This window comes from Gymnogyps californianus, chromosome 8, assembly GCF_018139145.2.
Source record: "Gymnogyps californianus isolate 813 chromosome 8, ASM1813914v2, whole genome shotgun sequence".
NCBI lineage: Eukaryota > Metazoa > Chordata > Aves > Accipitriformes > Cathartidae > Gymnogyps > Gymnogyps californianus.
This window is the reverse complement of record NC_059478.1, coordinates 7,273,159-7,292,164: the sequence shown is the minus strand read 5'-3', so window position 1 is coordinate 7,292,164 and position 19,006 is coordinate 7,273,159. Positions and strand designations below refer to the sequence as shown.

Below are 19,006 nucleotides of genomic sequence, written 5' to 3'. Positions count from 1 at the left end.
GTAAGTCTGAGGCCCGGGGCAGTCCCAGGTGACACGCACGCCTTCTGGGCCACGGCAGGTCATAGGTAGGAGGGCTGTGGCAGTGAGCATCGGGACTGCAGACAGATTTGTCCCAGTCCCTGGGTACATGATTAAAGAGAGCCCGAGTCCTCTCCCGCCCATGCACGCAGTCACTCTGCTGGGAGCGGAAAGGTGCCCGCTGCAGTGATTTCTTCCCTACCTGTATTCTCTCCCTCGTCCAGATGCCAAGGGTTTGTCCAGCCCCTCAGAAGTGGAATCGCTGAGGGAGAAGGTCTATGCCACGCTGGAAGCCTACACGAAGCAGAAGTACCCAGAGCAGCCAGGGCGGTGAGTGTCCCCAGGCAAGGCAGGCAGCTCAACACCCGCCCTGGAAAGAGGAGACTGAGGCAGGGGTGTCTGTACTAGCTCTGCCTGAGCCACCCTCAAAGCAAGGGCAGGACACCAGCCAAAACTGCGTGAGCAGCCCAGGTCCCGCAGGCTGGCCTGTCCTCCCAGTGCCCTGATCCTGGGCCAGAGCCTTTAGGGTGCTGGCGAGATGCAATTTTCCTGCTTCTCAATCCGACCCTACCCTCTGCTGGCCGAGCTCTCGAAACGCCGGCAGCTGGATCCGTCCCCATCGCCGCCAGCCAAGCGATGTGCCCCACAGCATCTTCTGCTATTTTTGGCTCCAGATGTGACCGCAGAGCCCTGCAAGGGGGACATGGGGAGGGGGAGGCAGCCTGCCTGCTGCACCCTCTCGCAGCTGCGCCTCGAAACGGGAGGCAAGGGGCTGGCAGAGGCGCTGCTGAGGGGTTGCGCACCTTCTCGGGAGGCTGGGGGTTTTTTGAAGGCGTTTCAAGAAGGATGTAAATGGCGCCATGGAGATGTAAGTCACTAGTTCAACTCTTGGAGAGAGAATCTGGATGTATCTTCCTTTTTTTTTTTTTTTTTTTTTTTTTTTTTTTTAAGTTTTAAAAATGCTTAATTCTGTTTTGAAAAGATACGTATTCCCTCCACACATGCAGAGAGAAATGCTTATCTTGAAAGCATAGGGGAATCTAAGATGGAGAACTCCCCAAGGTATTTTGGGGGAGAATTTGGGCTCTGCTCTCCTGACCCCCTGGGGCAGGCTTGGAAACACATGGGAGAGGGCTGCCAGTGCCTCCAGCATGCCTCTGACTCTGCTCTCTTCCAGGTTTGCCAAACTCCTTTTGCGCCTGCCGGCGCTGCGGTCCATCGGGCTGAAGTGCCTGGAGCACCTCTTCTTCTTCAAGCTGATTGGGGACACCCCCATCGACACCTTCCTCATGGAGATGCTGGAGACACCCCTGCAGGTCACTTGAGGGTCTGGCCCCTCTCTGGCCAGACCCTGGCCCCCCCCGTGCCCCTGCACAGCCTCCCACCCCTCTGCTCTGAGCCTGCGAGAGCTCGAGAGATGTCCTCCACCCTCTGCTCCTCCTCGGTGGGATTGTCGTGTTTTTGTACAGCTGTAAATCACCCCCTCTAACCCTCCCTGGCCTGGCCGTGGGGGGTCACAGATCCTCCGACCAGCTAACCATTCCCCTGCCCCCCTGTACAGATAATTGCTTTAAATTATTTTTTCACTCTCAATAAAAGCCAACAAAACAAATAAAATAATATATGAGAGAGGCACTGATTGGAGCTGGCAGAGCAGTGTCGTCTTTTGCTGCGGTCACAGGTCTGGCTTGGGATGGGGCTGAGGGACCCTCCTGAGACTCTTGGGCAGCCCAAATCAGGGCAGGAACATCACTCGGAATACCGCTGCTTGTGCTGATGGGCACAGTCCTCCGGCCAAGAGAGGACAGGTATTGTTGCTTCTTGCTCCTGCTAAGGAAAGACCTGGAGAAACTTGCTGCTTTGAATCAGAACATTTCATTCCACCATCTTAAAAAGAAACTCTTGGACTCTTTGAATTCTTTGGAATTTTTAAAGTCATTTAAAAAGCAACTTTTTAATGTGCTTTTTCTTTTCTGAGCTAATCCAGCCACTGAGGGAAGAACCGAAGTGCTTCATTTTGGTCCAGGTGGGTTATTTTGGGGTGACCCAAACCTGGCGTGCTCATGGATAATTTTCAATTTTCTGAAGCTTCATGGATCCTGTTCTCATTTTTGCACTGGAAACAGGCTCTTCAACCCCAAATTTATAATCTCATACCTCCATAAGTGAAACTTGGAGAGAGGGAAAGCACAAGACACTCTAACAAACCTGCCTCAAAACTCTGCCTGGTCTTTCCCCTGCTCAAATGGCACCGCTGGAGCTTCCCATTGCAACTGAGCTAACCAGAGTCAAACGAGTTAAAGACGTTAATTTGTTCAATATGCGGAGCTTATCCTGGTGGGAAAATGTCCTCCCAGGAACCCAGCAAAACTGTCTGTATTATTATTCATAAAACAGGTGTAGTGTTAAGTGATCTACCCCTTCTGACCCTCTCAGCAGACAGTGCGGTGAGATGCAGCCGTGCTTCGTCTGTCCGCGTGACAGATTGCAATGCTGCCGCTCGGCGACTCGGGGAAGTTTGAGGGAAAGGAGTAGTGACAACAGGAAAGAAAGAAGATAAAAATGAAACATTTTGTTAAAACTCCCACACGGGGACATGATTCATTCTCCAGTATTTCACTGTGAGAAGGAAAAAGAGAATCAAAAGAGCAGGAAAAAGAAACAAAACCCCCAAATTACGAAAACTCCTAAAAATTTTTTTTTTCCTGGTGACACTAAAAAAAACAGGGAGAATTTCAAAAGAGGTGAAAAGCACTGGCCAAGGGGATATTATTAATTGAAAAGGTAACTTTCCATTAGAAGGGAAGTGTTTAAAGACAGAAAATATTCAACCTGCTCATTGTAAAACCTTTGCCAGAGTTTGAGACGCTGCATGCAGCCTGTGCTGGGATGGTACCCACACCATGCGGCTGGTTAGGCAAAGCAAGAGGTTACCTCCAGCCTGGTCTGCTACAGGCTTCCCCCTCTAAGAGCTGTGGGCTTCTATGAGCTGGTCCCCAGCTAGCTGGGTTGGGTTTCTTTTCTGATTATAAAGCCCTGAGTTTCTCTTGACCTCCCTGCTATCAGGTTTGATGGTTTAAATCAAGGAGGTTGCTTGGCATTAGCAGGCTTAGCAAGAGAAGGGCTGCAGGAGCTGATGCCACTGTCTGAAGATAGACCATGTGGTATTAATGCTTTTTGCTGAAATACATAGAGGAAAACCTGAGGGTCCTCATGCCTGCAGCAGACCTCTTGCTAAGATGGTGTCTGAGTGCTATTTTGGAGCCCTGCAGCACTCAGTGGTAACTCAGAGTGGGCTTTGGCTCTGGGGTGAGCCGCGGCAGGACAGCGGGCTGAGCCAGCTGGAGAGGACAGGATGCTTCCACACCAATAGTGCTGTCTCTTTCAGGAGCTCACGGGCTGTCCTCGGCACACAGTTGTTGCAGCTGTGATCATAAGGGTTTACATGGAGCTGCAAGGTGCAGTTTAATTTGGCGAAGACCTACAGAAGTGCTTTGGGCCATGCTCAGCCCTCTCTGATAGGCGTTTAATGTAGACAGCATGATGGCTCTTGGTGGCTTAATTTGAGTCCATGATGAGGGATTCAGAGCCCCTGATATTCCACATTGGCAGAACAGCTCAGCACATAGGGAACAGAGAAAAACAAACTGGACGGAAGAGTGGGATCCAGCGCATAGCCCAGATGGCCCTGCACGTACTGCTGCAGTCAGTGCAACTAGAGCTTGCTAAGTCCCGTGAGCGATTCACCTCGACTGTCTTGATGCTGATCTGGGTCCGCTGTCTGTGAGCAGATCCAGACCACTGCCTGCAATATGAACAGTCACTTTTTGAAGCTGGAAGTGATGGGATATGATGACCAAGACTGGGGCAGGAAGTCTCATAGTGGCCATTTGTGGCTCCTGAGCACCCCTACTCTTAGCAGTCTGCCTCGAGCCCCTGGAAAGGTGGTCTCTGTGTTCTGGGCCACAAGGTCTCCAGGTTGCACTTCGAGCAGGGCTTGTCCTCTTTCTCCAGATGACTAATGGTTTTTTTTTGAAAATTTTGTGTGCTTGATCATCTCCTTAATGCACGCCCCACCACCCATTCCCCCACCCTGTGTCTGGTAGGGCAGGAAGACCATGAGACATGGAGTATGGCTTCTGTAAATAAGAGACCGCTTTCAAGTCTGAAAGTGTCACTAGCAGACAGCTGTCCTATGCAGAGGAAAGAAGTCATTGGGCAACGGAGCTCTGTCTGCAATCATTGAGGACTTGAGGTTTGATGTAATCTCCTGGATTTGGTCCTAACCCTCGGATCCCTGATTCATGTTGTGGGCCTCTATACAACGGTGTCAAAATGCTGCCCAAGAGCAGTGCTTCCCCTAGCCTTGCAAAGCATAGGGGCGAGTCTCTGCGGACACCCTGAGGAGCAAATCCCACAGCAGTTAGTAATAACTCACTGGTGTATTTTTCCTTCAGGATGAATTGCTTGCAGAAGAACAGCAGCTTGGCATGGCTGGAGCTTACCCAATCTGCAGCCCTGCAAAAACCTAATTTTCATAAAATAGTGGAAATCACAATCATGGATAAGCCAAAGAAAACTTCTATCCTTGCACATACATTCAGCCCCAGCTTGTGTGGAGTTACAGCTGCACAAAGAATTCAAAAATAGCGCTGAAGAACTCAAAAATCAAGAAATACCAAATTTTAAGTCCCTTCCAATGCTGTCATTTTTCCTCACAGACATATGTCATGATGGTGCTTTCAAAATCCAGGCATCAGCCACTTTTTAGGCATAACAAGGAAAGCATACCAGGGTCCAGCTACCTACCCTTCCTACTGAAACCTGGCTCCTCCTATCTCCTCTGCATTTTGCTCTTGCCAGATTCCAGTTCCTGGGTCTTGCCACCACTTAGTCTGAAGATCCAGTCATTGGTTTCCCCATGAAAACCCTCATAGCCTCAGATTAAGCTCTGACATTTTTTCCTTTGCTCCAGGAACAATAAACAAACCAGGCTCTGGGAATGACTGGTGCAAGGCAAAGTGTCATGTTCTCTTTCCCACCATGCATCACATCTCATGAGCTTTCTGAGTTAGCAGCCATGGACAAGCTTTGTTTTAGTGCACAGGCCAAACATTTCAAAGCATTTGTTAATTCTGAGCTGCTTGTTCTGTAGTGCTCCATGGAGGGGACTTCAAAAAATAGCAGATTTAGCCACTTATGATGAGGACCTTGGAAAATGAAAAAACCCTTAAACTCCATTGCTTGCGCTAAGCTGAATTTGTTTCTCACCCAGAAATCAAGCAGGAATGTTTGCATTCAGTTCAGCTCTGGGCTTCCTGCTGAATTTAATGATTCATGGGCATGTCCTAGAGACCTGAGATGACTTTCACACACTGATGGTGTGACTGTGAACTGAGTGCCACCACCACTGGCCTTTCCTCGAGGACGTCTTGTCTGGGCTGGGCCCTGGACTGCCTTCACCATCACACCTGAGCTCCCCTGAGATGCTCTCTTTGCTGCCTGGTTTCTCCGCTTGTCCCCTCTCCGTCGCTCCCAGCTCTCCGCTGTCCCATTAAAGGCCCGGGTGGGAAGCTGTGGAGGCTGTGCTGAGTTGGCACCTCCTGGAGCACCAGAGGGCACTGGGAGGAGGAGGAAGAGGAGGAATTACACTGATTAGGAGGCACATGGGGCTCCCCAGAGCTGATGGCAGCAGTGGGAAGCAGTGTGTGTATCCCCTTTCAGGGGATGATGGCTTTTATCTCATGGCGAGGTACATTGTGGTGGAAAGCATGCTACAAAGACAGAGAAGCCCTGATAAATCCCCAGGCATTTGCAAGCATTAGTGGACAAGGACTAACGTATACCTACGTGAGGCCAGTGGCTGCCACCCCATACCTCTCTCGTCTCTCTCCCTATGCCCTCTGTGCAATTAGCTCTACCCAAGACAGGCTTGGTTTGGGGGATTTCAGTGGTAAAGGGAGAGGATTTTATCACCCCAGGGATATTTGACAGCGTTGTGGCTGTGGGCTGGTTCTGGCTTGCCTCTCTACCAGGGCTGGCCAGCCCAGCTGGGTGTGCAGCAGCTGATGCCTACAAAGGGCTGTGAGGGTGGCAGGAAGGAGAGGGTGGTGTGTTTTTTATGGGGGTAAGTGGTGTAGGGGGATGTCTCTGGGTGGGGGGCAGGGCTTTGTCTTCTGGGTCAAGTTGGCTTCAGGCATTAAAGGCACCCTGATGATGCTGGCTAGCTGGCCCAGTGACTCCTGTCCCAAGGGAGGTGGCTGGAGTGTGTGTAGGGAAGCACAACTCATAACCACCCTCTTCCTTGGTCTCCTGTGTGCCTGCTCTTGGGTCCAGCTCTCCCTGCTCCTGCATGGTTCTGCATCTTCTTTGCTGGGCAGAGTTAAGGTGATATTGGAGGAGGGATCTGGCTCCCTGCTGTCTGGAGCCATGTCTGTTGCTGTGACTGTGGCTACCTGCCCTTGGAGCTGAGTGCTGTTGATCTCCTTCCAGCAGTGAATGGTAGGGACCTGCTGGTCCACCCAAACTCCTTGGCACAAAACATGAGAGCTAGGCAACCCCAGCAGGGAAGTGGCTGGGAGGGATGTGCGGCCCCTCTTCCAATGCTGTGGGCTTGTTAATTTGGTAGGCAGCTTCTGTTTAATGCTGTTTTTCCCAGACCGCACAGGTTTTTAACACCTGGCTGCCTGCAGACCCTACAGCTAGAAGGAGAAAGCCTAGTCCTGCTTCTCCTCTAGTTTAATTCTCTTCAGCTGCTGATGCTGTGGGCTGCTGCACCTAGTTCAGCCCTGGGTGAGCTAATCATGGAAACCCTGGCCCTCAGAGGCTGCAGTCAGCTGGCTGAAATACTCCCCCCATCTTTCGTAGGGCCATTGCCCGAGGTGAAGGTGTGCTTTGGGAGTGAGGGGTTTTGGAGTGTATTTCTTGCATATTTTACTGGTTCACCTGGTGACCATCCTTTGCACGAGACCAGGCATGCTCCAGTACTTGTGATCTGTGTGGGAGCTGGTGGATGTGTGTAAATCATGGGCAACAACACCCTGCTGCAGCCCCCTCGGTGTGATGCGCTGGGCCCATCCCTCAAGCCTGATCCTTCATAGACGGAGCTGGGAGCTGTGCATGAGAGCTGCGAGGTAAGGCGGTCTCCAGACCCCTCCTCGCCTGGAGAGGAGGAGGAGGAGGAACACTGCGGGGTGACAAGATCGAGGGGGGAATGACTTTCCTCCCAGCTGTTCCTCCATCTCTGATCAGACCACATCGGGTGGGCAGTCTGAGTATAGAAGCAAGGTGCCCTGTACAGGGCCACAGTTTTCAGCAGTGCTGAAGGATGCCTTTCCCACCCCATGGGGCTGACCCCTGGCTGTGTAAGGAAAATCTACTGCCCTGCACGGCTCTGCAGCTGGGATGGGATGGGATGGGATGGCTGTGCTAGTTTGCACAGGGAGGAAGAGCAGCGTGCGGTGCCTGGAGCCCCTGGTCATGCTGGAGTCCTTGCTGGGCTGGTGTCTTGGCACCAATAGATCTGGTATGTGGCTCCAATAGATCTGGCTACCCAGAAACTTGGCTGGAGCTGCTTGGAGACCTTCAGAAGAGACAAAGACAGAGGCATCAGAGCCCAGTGCTTCCTTGCTGCAGCTGCAGCTCAGCCTTCCTGGATGTGAGGGATCAGAGCCATTTCACGCTGACCTGTGCAATGGTACTGATGCTTTTGTGCCTAAGCTCCCAGTATAGTTATACTGGGATACAGTGGGGCTGTCCCAGGAACCCTGTTTCCCTCTCCCATGGGATTTTGGCAGGGTGTGATCCACCCGTGCTAACCTGTGGCCTCTCTCCTTCCTATGAGCTCCCAAAGGACATGACCTTGGTCCTTGCATCACCCACGTCATCTGGGCGTGGGGAACACTTGGTGACGAGGATGCCCCACAGAGAAGCTGGGAGCGCTCCTGCCTCTGGTGCCAAGGTCACCGGTGAACACAGGAGGTGAGGCCCCTAAAAACCTCCCACCCTCCACGAGCCTGTAGCGGGTCCCTAGCAGGTCTGCAGCCGTTTCCCCCCCCCCCCCCCCCCCGTCAGCCGGAGAGGGGGGAACCCAGCCCTCCTCCGTGCCGGGGGAAGCCGTGGCCCCGCTGCCCAGGCTGCTCCGGCAGCGGCAGGTACGCGGCACCGGCCCTGCTGCGGGTGGCTCCGGGCCTGCGGGGCCCGTGAAACTCCCCGAAAGATAGCGACCCGACCCCCCCCCCCCGCCCCCAGGCAGGAGAGAAGGGGAGAGCCGGGCGGGACGGGAAATCGCCGGGGCTGCGGGAAGGCTCCAAGTTTCAGCTTCCCCGGCCGGGCGGGATCTTTCCTCCGCGGGTTTCCCCTCCCCGAAACCGATGCGGTTTGGCGGAGCCGGAGCGGCGCTTCCCCGGGGCCATCTCCCCCTGCGGCTCCGCGGTACCGGCGCCCGTAGCGGACCGGGCCCTGCTCGGCGCCAGCGATGACCGGCGACGAGCCCTCTGGGGCAGCTCTCCGGCTTTGTGGTTTTGTGGTTTTGGTTTTTGGTTTTTTTTTTCCTCCCTCCCCTCCCAGCACTCATTTTCCTTAAATACTCCGGAGCGGCGGGAGCGAGGCGCCCGGGGCGATGCGCAGCGCGGGGGAGCGCATCCCCGCCGGGGAGCGCATCCCGCCCTGGCCGCTGCCTCCCCGGGCCGGGGACCGGCTTTCTCCTAAAAACTCCCGGCCTGGGCTTCTCCTGGAAGGGGGAGCTGATTTCCAGCCGGTTTCACTACCGGGAGAGCCGCGGTGGCGGGGCACCACCCTCCACCTTTTTTTTTTTTTTTTTTTTTTCCTTTTCTTCTTTTTGGCTTGCTTTCTAAGAAAAGAAGAAAAAAAGCCAGGGAGCGGAGCGGAGTCGGGGCTGCCCCGGCGCCCCGCGGGGCGGCCCGGCCGTGCCCCCCGGAGCCGGGAAGGGCCGCCGGCCCCTCGAGGCGTGGCGGGGCCGGTGCCTGCAGCCAGGCAGGAGAGCGGGGAGGAAACTTATTTCGAGTGGGGTGGAGAGGGGAGGGCAGGGGGTGGGGGTCGGGCAGGGAGGTATCAGCTCCAGGAAATGTGCCTTGGCAGCAGTCGGACGGGCGCTTCCCCGCAGGTTGGTGCGCTCCGCTCCGGAGCCGTCCAGGTCGCCGCGGCTCGCTCCCCACCCCGGGCAGCTCCGGCGGCGGGGAGGCCGGGGGAGGCCAGCCCGGGGAGGCAGGAGCCACCGCAGGACCCCCCCGGAGCGGTGGCTGCGGGCGCCTCTCCCGCCGGCTCCCCGCAGGAAAGCACCGCCCGGGCCGCCCCAGGTAAGCGGCCGAGCCTCGCCGACGGCAGCCCCGCATCCTCCCGTCCCGCTTGCGGCGGGGGGCCCCGGGGCCGGCCGCCCCCCACGTCGGGGCCGCGGGGCTGGTGGGACTCTGCGAGCCCGCCCGGGGCAGCGGCTGCGAAGCCGGAGCGGGGGGTCGGGGCGGGGGGGGTGGGTTTCTCCCGCTCGGCGGCAGGGAGGGAGGAGGGGAGCGGGGCGCCCCGGGAGCGGGCGGGCAGCCGGGGCGGGGAAGCCCCGGCCGGGGGCGGCGGGGCCGGCGGCCGGGCTGAGCGCGGCGTGTCCGGGCTGTGTTGGCAGGCGGGCGGCGCGGCCCCCTCGCCCGGCCCGGCTCGGCTCCCCACCATGCTGGACGGACTGAAGATGGAGGAGAGTTTGCAGAGCGCCCTGGACCCCGCGGCCCCCTTCTCCTCCCTGCTGGGTAAGTCGGGGCACCCCGCTTGCCCTCCCGGGACTCGCCCCCCCCCCCCGGGTGGGGCACGGCCGGGGGGACCCCGAGCGATGGGCACGAGGGGGCCGGGGGCAGCTTTCCCCCCGGCTCGTTCCTGCCCGCAGCCCTGCCCGGCGCCGCGCCGCTCCCTTCGTCCGGGGAGTGCCCGCGGCGCCCGCCTTCCCCGCTCCCGTTTCGTTCCGCGAATGCATTAAATTGTGCGTGCCCCCCGCCCCGTGCAACGAAGGCCTTTCCTTCGTATCGAACAATAAATAATTTATTTTATTTTTTTTTCTTCGTTTTAATATCGGTTTCAAACAATCGCCTCTCTCCGAGCTGCGGCTCCGCCGCCGCCTTTCCAAGAGGAACGAAATTGGGGGTGATGTGTCCCCCCCGGAGCTCCCCTAAGGCACAGGTCCCCCCCGGATCCCGGAGCAGCGCCCCGCACACCCCCCGGCCCACCAGCCTGTGCGGGGGAAGCGAGAGCAGCGGGATCCTCCGTCCATCCCTCGCCCGGTCCCGTCTCCCCGTCCGCCTCTCCCTCCACCCACCCCTGCCCCCGGGTCCTTCCCCGCAGGCAGAGCTGCGACCCCCAAGTCGGTGTGCGAAGGGTGCCAGCGAGTTATTTCGGACCGGTTCCTGCTGCGCCTGAACGACAGCCTGTGGCATGAGCAGTGCGTCCAGTGCGCGTCCTGCAAGGAGCCCCTGCAGACCACCTGCTTCTACCGCGACAAGAAGCTCTACTGCAAGCTGGACTACGAGAAGTAAGTGTCCTCCTGCCCCGCAGTGAACCCCCCTCGCTCCGCTCCCACCGCCCGCAAAGCCCCAGTGCCCCGCTGCAAGCGCGGGGGGCCGGGGGAGCTCGGCGTCCCCCCGCAGCTCCCCGCTTCCCCTGCCCCGTGTGTCCCAAGAGGTGTCAGCCTTACGGTGCTGCGTGGCGAGTTGTGCTTCTCCCCTGCAGCCTCGTCGCACCCCGGTTCTCCCCTTTTTAGAGGTGTTTTGTTGTGCTCGGTTTGTGCCTTGGGAATTTAGGAGCCTTTTGCCGGGAGCCTGCGAGACCCCCGGTAACGCCGGGGCTGCACAGGGACGGGGCCGAGCGTTTTCCCGTCTCCTCTGGCTTTATTTTCCTACTGAGCGTCTGCAGGAGGAACATTATAGCCTCTCTGACCTGGTCCTGGATGGGGCTATTTTCCTAATATCCCCACAGGCAGGGCAATGCTATTGCTCCCCCCGGTTGGACGGGAAACTGAGGCACTCGTCAGGGACCAGGGAAGGCCCCGCTGAATTCGGAGCGTTTGCTATCACACAGCGGAGGCTTTGCCTGTGCCTGGGGCTGTGATGGAGCAGGAAATTTGGATGTAGGTGGTTAAAGCTTCCAGCCCCGACGCTTCCCCTTTGGCCAGTGTGGGGCTGGGGGGGAAAGACAATAAGAAAATTATTTTTCTTTTTTTAAAGAAAAACCTTTCCAGTGGGAACGGGGAGAAGGCTGTTGAGTCTTTCCTCTCCTGCAGCTGCTTTTGTTTTTTCCTGCTCATCCCCCTCTTGCCGTCCCTGCCGGACTCACTCCCTGGCTGGGTTTCGGAGCCGTTAAATTTGTGTTGCCTCCAGGCTGGTTGTTTCTTGAGGAGGGTGTAGATGGGGGACCGGATCCCTCGCTATGGTGATAGCACGGCTGCTGGAGCCTCGTGATTTAATTCCCAGGTCGCTGTTATACGAGAAAACAGTCGTCGGCAATGCTCTCGTCCCTGGCCTTCGGTGGGTTGGCGAGCGTGCCGGGGGCTAGCCCTGCTCCAGGCCTTTTTAAAGTTTTTTTCCTTTAAGTCCCGTATTGTGGGTCTGAGTTTAATCACTATGGATACAAGGCAAATTGAAAGCAGAATTTGTGCGCGTGACCTTTTTTTCAAATGTTTACGAAAGAGCGGAAGAATTAGCTGCCGCGAGAGTGGAAAGGAGAGAGCTGCGTTATGGGCTGCTTTTTTTAGGCAAAAATTTGTCAAGATTGGGTGCGCTGCTTGTTGGTCTGTAGAAATTTGGCTACCGGTTCCCATGTGTTTCCAACACAATTTAATTCACTTTTTCTGCTTTGTCAGTGCCTCCGTTTGGAGCATTAAGGGGAAATTGGGGGGAATATTACCACAGAAATGCCTTTCCAGCTTGCAGCACGTGTGGGTTTTACTCTCTGCGCATTTGACTGCAGCCTCTGAGCTCTGGAAGCCGGCTCCAACCTGAAACCCTCCTCCTATGTCTCTTGGCCGTGAAAGAAATCGGTGCCGCAGTTGGCTTCTTGCTGTGCCCATCTCGCTGTCGGGATGGACAAGGATGACTGCAGGGGGAAAAAAAAAAAAGTCACAAATATTTCCTAGGCTTTGGCGGTGGCACCGTTTATCCTGGTTATTTCCCAGCTGCATTTGGGTTGGTGACTTTTGCTTGAGCCGGGGAGCGGGCTCTGCGGCAGGCGGTTTCCCCGAGGTGTGATGGTTTTAGCCCTGAACCGCTGCTGGCCTCTTCCCCTCCTGCACCTGCCTGCCCCTTGCTATCACGTTGTTATCCCCTTGAATTTTATTTTATTTTATTTTTTTGGTATGGGGCTGCAGGTCCATGTCCCTGCTCCCTCCCTCGCCCCGGCAGGGCTCTCCGCCGTGCCGGCGCTGCGACTCCTTACCTGGGGACGGCAAGGATGTGGAGCAGAGTCCTGAAGAGCTGTTCCCTTTGGGCTCTGCCGAGCTTTATGTATGACTATGTATTTAACAAAAAAACATCTTTCTTTGCCCAAACTGCCCGTCCTGTCTTTGGGCTGAGCATTTTCCCCCGGTGCAGGAGCACTGCGCCTGCCTCCGCCGCAGTGCCGATGCCGATAACGGGGCTTTCAGTGTGAAACACGCAGGGGAAGAGCCACTGCTCTTGGACTGAGCTAATTATCTTGAGCAGATAGCTGGTTAATTATCGCGGGTGACTGACACTCCTTGCGCAGCACGATGGTGTAAAGCGGCTGATCCTCCCCGCGGCACCGGCGGTCGCGCCAGTGGAGCCGGGCTCCGGGGGCCTCTCCGTCGGCGCAGCGGCGCTCGCCGGGTGGGAGGGCTGGGGTGTCTGCATGTGAAACGCCGGTGCTTCGGGTCTCGGGGAAACAGTCGGGATCCTACCTGCCAGTATCATGGTGCTGGTGGTTTTGGGTTTTTTTGTTTATTTGGTTTTTTTTAATTGAAAGAAGGGATTTCTCTTCCAGATGGTGACTGTTGGGATGTTTTACCAGGGATGAGTAGGTGCAGTATTTTCTGACACGTATCTTTGCTCTCTGAGCTCCGTTTATAACAAGGCTGCAGAGGGTTAATGACAGAGCATGAGACGGCAGAGTTATGCCTTTAGTTATAAATACACCCATGGAAAGTGTTACGGATGGTTTTAAGCAAGCATCTGACTTGCCGGACTCTAGAAATTGAGGAATCATTTATTAAAACACATGTTTTAGATTTCTTTGTCTTTCATAAAGAGGAAGACCTTGGGAGAGGACCTGGAGAGGGATGGATTGAAGACCAGGGATGCTGGGCCAGGTCTCGGCATCTTTTTGGGGTGCCCAGGGCTGCAGCTCAGGACCCGTGGGCAGTTCAGACAGCGATGCCGGCCAGGGACTTGGGGTGCCGAGGCTCACTCTTGGACCAGTTTCCCCGGCGCTGGCGGGGAGGGCTCCTGGGGAGGGACAGCTCGAGCCCATGCCCCTGGGACGGCGTCTATTTGGGGCAGAGGACGTTTGTTACAGAACATCCTGAATCCCGCGGCAGCCCCCGGCGCTTGTCCAAACCTGATAAGTCTCAACTATGACAAGGTTCAGGCTTCGCCCTGGCCGGCTCCCCGACTGCAGAGCGGCCCTGGGGACGCACCCCGGCTGCGGGGCCCCTGTGTTGGTGACCGGGGGGTGGGCTTTTGTGGTGGCAGATTTGGGGGGGGGGGGGGGAGGGGGCAACGTCAAACCTGGCCATAAATGGGGAGGGGTGCTGGAAGCGATGGGAAGACTGGGGCTGCCCCGGAGGCTTAAAATCCACATGAGGATGGGAACGACTGAGCCCCGCTTGCCCAGAGGTGTTTTACAGTGGGTTTGCGTGGGCCAAGCAGAGCCGTAGGGAGGACCTGGAGCTGTGGGGACGTCCCCATCCCAAAGCCCCGCCGCAGGCGATGCCAGCGGCGTGCAGAAACCCCGCCGGCCGGTTCTGGGGGCCGGGAGCGCTGACAGCGGTGCAGTCGTGACGGGGGGCGCAGCTGGGGAGCGTGGCGACGGCGGGACGGCTTGGCACGTCCCCAGCCGCGGCGCAGAGCCCCGGCCCCAGCCCCGGCTGGCAGGAGCAGATGGCCAGCACATCTCGGAGCAGGCCTGGCATGTGGGCGCCGGCAGCGGAGGGGCGGCCGCGGCCCCCGAGCCACCGCCGCCGTGCCGGGCTCCCCGGCCGAGGGAGGCAGTTGTGTGATGCTCGCCCTGTCTTCGCACGGCTTGACGGCTCTGTGCCGTTGCCAGCTTTTGCGCCGTCATTGCAAAGCTCCTCCTGCTTGGCTCTGAAATCCCCTGCTCCCGGAGTCATGGGGTTGCGTGGGTGCCTCCACCTCCTCCTCTGTGAATTAAAACGAGGAGGCTGTGAAGGGGAGGGGAAAAAAAAAAAATCCTTCCAAGCTCTGAACGCGCACAAAAGAAAACGTGTGTGAAGAAACCCATCAGTGTTGGGTTTTAAAATCACACCCAGCGTCTTCGTATGGGGAATGAACCTGAATTCCCAGCAGCATGGTCCTGGCAGACCGCGGCTGGCTCTGCCCAGGGGAAGGTGGGATCTGCCCGGCTCCGGGCAGCGCAGCCTCCTCTCGCCCGCTGGAGGCTCGTCCGGCAGCTGCTGCCGTAGAGGAGAGAGGGGGAAGAGGTTTGAAGCATGGTGGCTGTTTATCTTGCTTAACGTGGGTAATGAATGTAATTGCGCAATTAGCTGCAAACCGTGGCACTGCTTCCCCGGCCTGGAAGGGTTGCGAGGGGAATAATCCCAAACGGATTGAACAAATAAGGTGATGCTGATGCTGAGCACTTTAGAGCAGCCTGGTCCCACGGGCCGGAGACTTCCTATGTTCTGGGGGGTTTGTGCTGGCGATTCACAGTCCTTTGCCTTCTCTTGCCTGGAGAAATGGGACTTTTTGCTCTTCTTGTGGGTGATGGGAGAGAACAGGTCCTCCAGAAAGCCACGGGTCAGCCCAGCTACAGTGCAATATGCCCTCTGGAGGTCCTTTTCCCTTCTTGTAGGGCATTCTATGGAGAGGATGGTGCTAACTTGGGTTTCTCCAGCTGGCCAGGCACTAAGGGCAATCAGGCTGGCCCGGACTGGGTAGCAGAGCACGTGGCAGCTCTGCGGCACGATGGTCCCTCTTGCCTGCCTGTCTTTTCCCATCCCTCAATCTTTTCTTCTAGCACTTCCCATCCTTCTTGCCTGCTCTCCAGCCCTGCTCAGCACCTCGACTCCTGTAGCAAACCCCTCTCTGTCCTCACCCCCTTTCCCACGGCTCCCGGTGGAAATATGCCGACTCTTTGCGGGCTGGGATGAGGGTGGCTCTGGGACAGCCGAATTTGGCCTCATCCCCACCAGGGATGCGGTGGTGGGTACTGCCAGGCTGGGACCAGGCGCCGGTCCTTTGGTTTTTGTTATTAAGTTGCCTTGTTATGCCAGTGGGGGGGGGAAGCGGGGAAGCAGCGGGATGCGGTGATGAGAGGGGCATTACGGAGGCTGCTGCGGGATCCAAGCTGGAAAAGCAAGGCAAGAAAAATATGCCTTGCCTCCATCTCTGCCGCCCCCCCGTCCTCCTGTGCTGCTCGCTCGCAGGGCTCCCCCTTTCCAACGGGAGCGGAGAAGAGATTTGGCGTCTTGCCCCTTCCCCTTGCCCTTAATTAGATTTGTGTCTTCCAATTAATGTTTCATAGAAAGGCCTGGAAGGGAGCGACGTTTGGCAGCTTGGGAGTGAGGCAGCCGAATATACTCGTCATCTGTCCCTCCGTGGTGGCGACAGGGGTGGCTTTGGGGTCACCCTTTCTCCTGCTTATTGGCAGTGGGACCCTGGAGGCTGCAGGTCAGCGCCGGCAGAGCCAGGACCTGAGCATCCTTGGGACTCTCCATGGTTTCTGCCGTCTTATTTCAAACCTACAATGACTTTTTTTCCCCTTTTTCTTTCTTTCTCCCCCTGTGGCATGGCGCTGCCGGATCAACCCCTGACGGGGCGCTTGGAGCTGGGGGAACCGCTTCAGATCTTTGCTATCGCAATGAAGGCGCCGAAAGGAAACGGGCTGGTGGAAGAAAGGGGGGTTTGTTTCGGTTTGATGAGAATTTTGTCTCCACCAGCTGGAGAGACAGCTGGGGTCCTCTCCTGCCCCAGCTCGCCAGCCCTCGCCTCGCCAGTTCTTCACCTGCTCTCAGCCGCCAGGCACAGGGAGGGATTTGCCGAGCCATGGATTTAAGAAAGCCCGCAATTTGGTTTCTTGCTCGGTCCTTCCTCGGGGAGCTTTCCGGCAGGGTCTAAACCCCAAGCTGTGGTCAGCCCCAGCCGTTTTCGGAGAGGGTGGTGGTCTCGGGTGTTAGCCGTGCTGCAGTCTGGCCAGTGCGCGGGCAGGATTTGCCTGCAGCTGGGGAGGCTGAGCTCCGCCGGCTGCCCCCATCCCTGCTGGCAGCAGTGGAGTGGCCTCAACATACCTAAACCCGCAGCAGTTTCTGACTCAGATCATGCACAGTCCCCCAGGATGCGGCCGGGGGGACCCCGAAGCACCCTCTGCCTTGGAAAGGGAGAAGGGGACTTTGGGGGTGAGGGCTGGTCTCCTCTTATGCTCGCAGGGGTGCAAGTCCTGCTTCTGACTGAGCGAGAGGGAAAACTGAACGGTTTGAATCAGGTTTGAGTCTGGAATCACGGTTCTCCACTTCTGGCGAACCCCGCGGTGTGCAGCCAAGGGGGTTACTCAGCATGCCTCAATGCTGGAGGATGTCTGAGGAAGAGGAGGCTGCAGCCAAGGTGGAGGGAAGTGGAAATGAGAGAGGTGTCCTGGGTATTTTTCTTCTCAAGACGCTCTTTGTCCCTTTGCGCTCTGTTTTGTCTCTGGTTCGTGCCCTCTGCAGATGCAAATGTGAAGTGGGGACAGGGGGCCTGGGCTGGAGGACTGTGCCTCTGCCTGCAATTTAATGAAGCATCTCCTCTGCAATAGGAGTAAAGAATAGCTTTAAAGCAGGGAGAAGATATTTGGATTTTATTAGGGTGAAATACTGGGATTGGCCCAAAATAATATTTTTTTTCCATAGATGTGTTTTCATGAGAAGTTTGAATTTCTGTGTATTTGTAAGAGATTTCAGAAGGGAGAGGTGGGGGGTGACTAACAGCACTCCCTGACATGGCAAACACTGTGCAGACGTGTGTGAAAGCCTATAGCCACAGTTATGCTAGCCTGTAACTTCAGTTTTGTTCCTCAATACTTTTAACCTGGAAGGAATCCTGCTTGGGCAGAAGGAGCCAGCTGGTCTCCGGGTATCTTCTCCTGGGGCTGTTGGCCTCAGGGGCAATGGATGCACCCAGGTTGTCTCGTGAAACCGGGAGGCATCTCATTGCAGCTCTGTTTGAGGTTTGGTTTTGTGGTTTGTTTGGGTTTTTTTGTTTGTTTGGTGTTTTTTTTTTTTTTTTTTTTTTTTTAAGATCATCAAACCTTGGTTGCCCAGGAGAGGGGTTCTGTAATCCCTGGCTTCCCATCCCAAATATTTACGGACAGCCGGATGCCGAAGCTTTTGTGAAAGGCGTGGAGCAGGCTGACCGGTGAGCAGTGCTGTGCCAGGGCTGCGCTGGTGGCAGGGGCACGGCGTCGGGCTGGTGGCACTGGTCTCTGTTTATTTGGGGGGTTTTCCATCAGATGGCTCTGTCTTCTTGCTTATCGGTTTGCTGGGATCTTATTAACAAAAGACCAATTTCTTCAGCTTGTCAGGGATCCTTCAGATGCTCCACATTTTGTAGGCTGGCTATCCGAAAATGGTGTTTTCTCCCACAAAGCTTTGAGTTTTCAGGAGGGTGGCGTGTGCGTTTCTCAATACAGGGCTGAAACCATGTTGTGTTCAATGCAAACAATTTGTTTTCTCATATTGCACTGTGTGCTTGCATGCACCTACCTGTTTTCAGTAGAGCATTTCCCGTGCCCATGAATATGATCCTGTTTTGGATTCAGGTCTCCTGCATTGGTGCCTGGTCGGGGTATGATGGGCCACGGTTGCATGCAGGAGAAAGAGCTGAAACTTGGCTCCTTCACCCATGAAATGGAGCTGGAAATATGAATCTAGCTAAAAAAGGCTTCATTCATCATCATAAGTGCTTTGAGCATCCTCCTGGGTGAGTCTGAATGCCAGGCATGAATTCTCAGTCTCTCTCCAGATTTGCCTGATTTTTATGTCATGCCTGCCTTTGTGTTTTCCACCTTGGGCTACCTTTGACCAAAGGTGACCGAGAGCTTGTGTTGCTTGTGAGAGATACCAGCTTTTCCCAGGCACGAATGAGTAGGATTAAGGCATGAATCGATAGGAGAAGGCACGAATCGGTAGGAGAACCGCTCTCCTCTGTATCCCGGTACATCCCAGCAGGCAGTGATACTTCCCCTCGTTGAAGGGTCGCTGGGGCTCCGTGGCTGCAGATGAAAGGTTCGCCCTGCTCAGAGGCATCCTGCTCTTCCTCGGGGCAAATGCCTCAAAGGGCAGAGCATGCTGGAGGAGGCTTCCTCGGCTGGTACTCGTGCTTTGCGAGCCCATCGGGGCTCGACATTGATCCTTCCCAGCTGTCCCCCTGCCACGGGCGTCCATACATTGTCTCTCGCCGCTCCCTACCCCTCTCCTTCCCTTGTGGGCTTCATTTCCTAACACTGCTCTTAAGGAGAGCTTTCTGTCCCTGACAGCGGAACAAATCCCTTTTCATGCGACCATCGCTCCTCGGCCCATTGTCCTCCGCCCCCGCCGCCACCGTGCAAAATCTCCCTCCCGGTATGTCTGTTCCTCTGGAATGATAACCACCATCGCGGTGGGGCGGCGAGCCCCCAAAATCCCTCTGGGCCAGGTCCCCTGCCCTGCAAGGGAGCAAAGTGGGGTCTTAAAAGCACAACAAGAGGCAAGGGCGATTCCCGGAGAATCCTCCGTTTGGATGTGATTCTTCTCTTTGGGACGTGCATCCTCTCCTCTGGTTTTGTGCTGCAG

The 19,006-nt window shown here is 56.3% G+C and overlaps 3 protein-coding genes across 5 annotated transcripts in view; 2 read left to right on the top strand and 1 right to left on the bottom strand.

The window, feature by feature from the left end:
* Window positions 1-1,343, top strand: part of RXRG (retinoid X receptor gamma) — a 40,280-nt gene extending 38,937 nt beyond the window's left edge. For both annotated transcript variants that reach the window (XM_050900732.1, XM_050900733.1), the window contains exons 9-10: window positions 243-348; window positions 1,196-1,343. In XM_050900732.1, coding sequence (XP_050756689.1) covers window positions 243-348; window positions 1,196-1,343 — 254 coding nt within the window. The remainder of the gene's footprint in view (window positions 1-242; window positions 349-1,195) is intronic.
* The window catches only part of ALDH9A1 (aldehyde dehydrogenase 9 family member A1), a 533,528-nt gene that overhangs the window by 69,594 nt on the left and 444,928 nt on the right, over window positions 1-19,006 (bottom strand). The window lies entirely within an intron of this gene.
* The window catches only part of LMX1A (LIM homeobox transcription factor 1 alpha), a 44,328-nt gene continuing 35,019 nt past the window's right edge, over window positions 9,698-19,006 (top strand). The window contains exons 1-2 of one of the 2 annotated variants that reach the window (XM_050900738.1): window positions 9,698-9,773; window positions 10,360-10,546. In XM_050900738.1, the coding sequence (XP_050756695.1) occupies window positions 9,698-9,773; window positions 10,360-10,546 (263 nt within the window). Of the gene's footprint in view, window positions 9,778-10,359; window positions 10,547-19,006 lie in introns of both variants that reach the window. The other variant, XM_050900739.1, reaches the window with a different exon arrangement.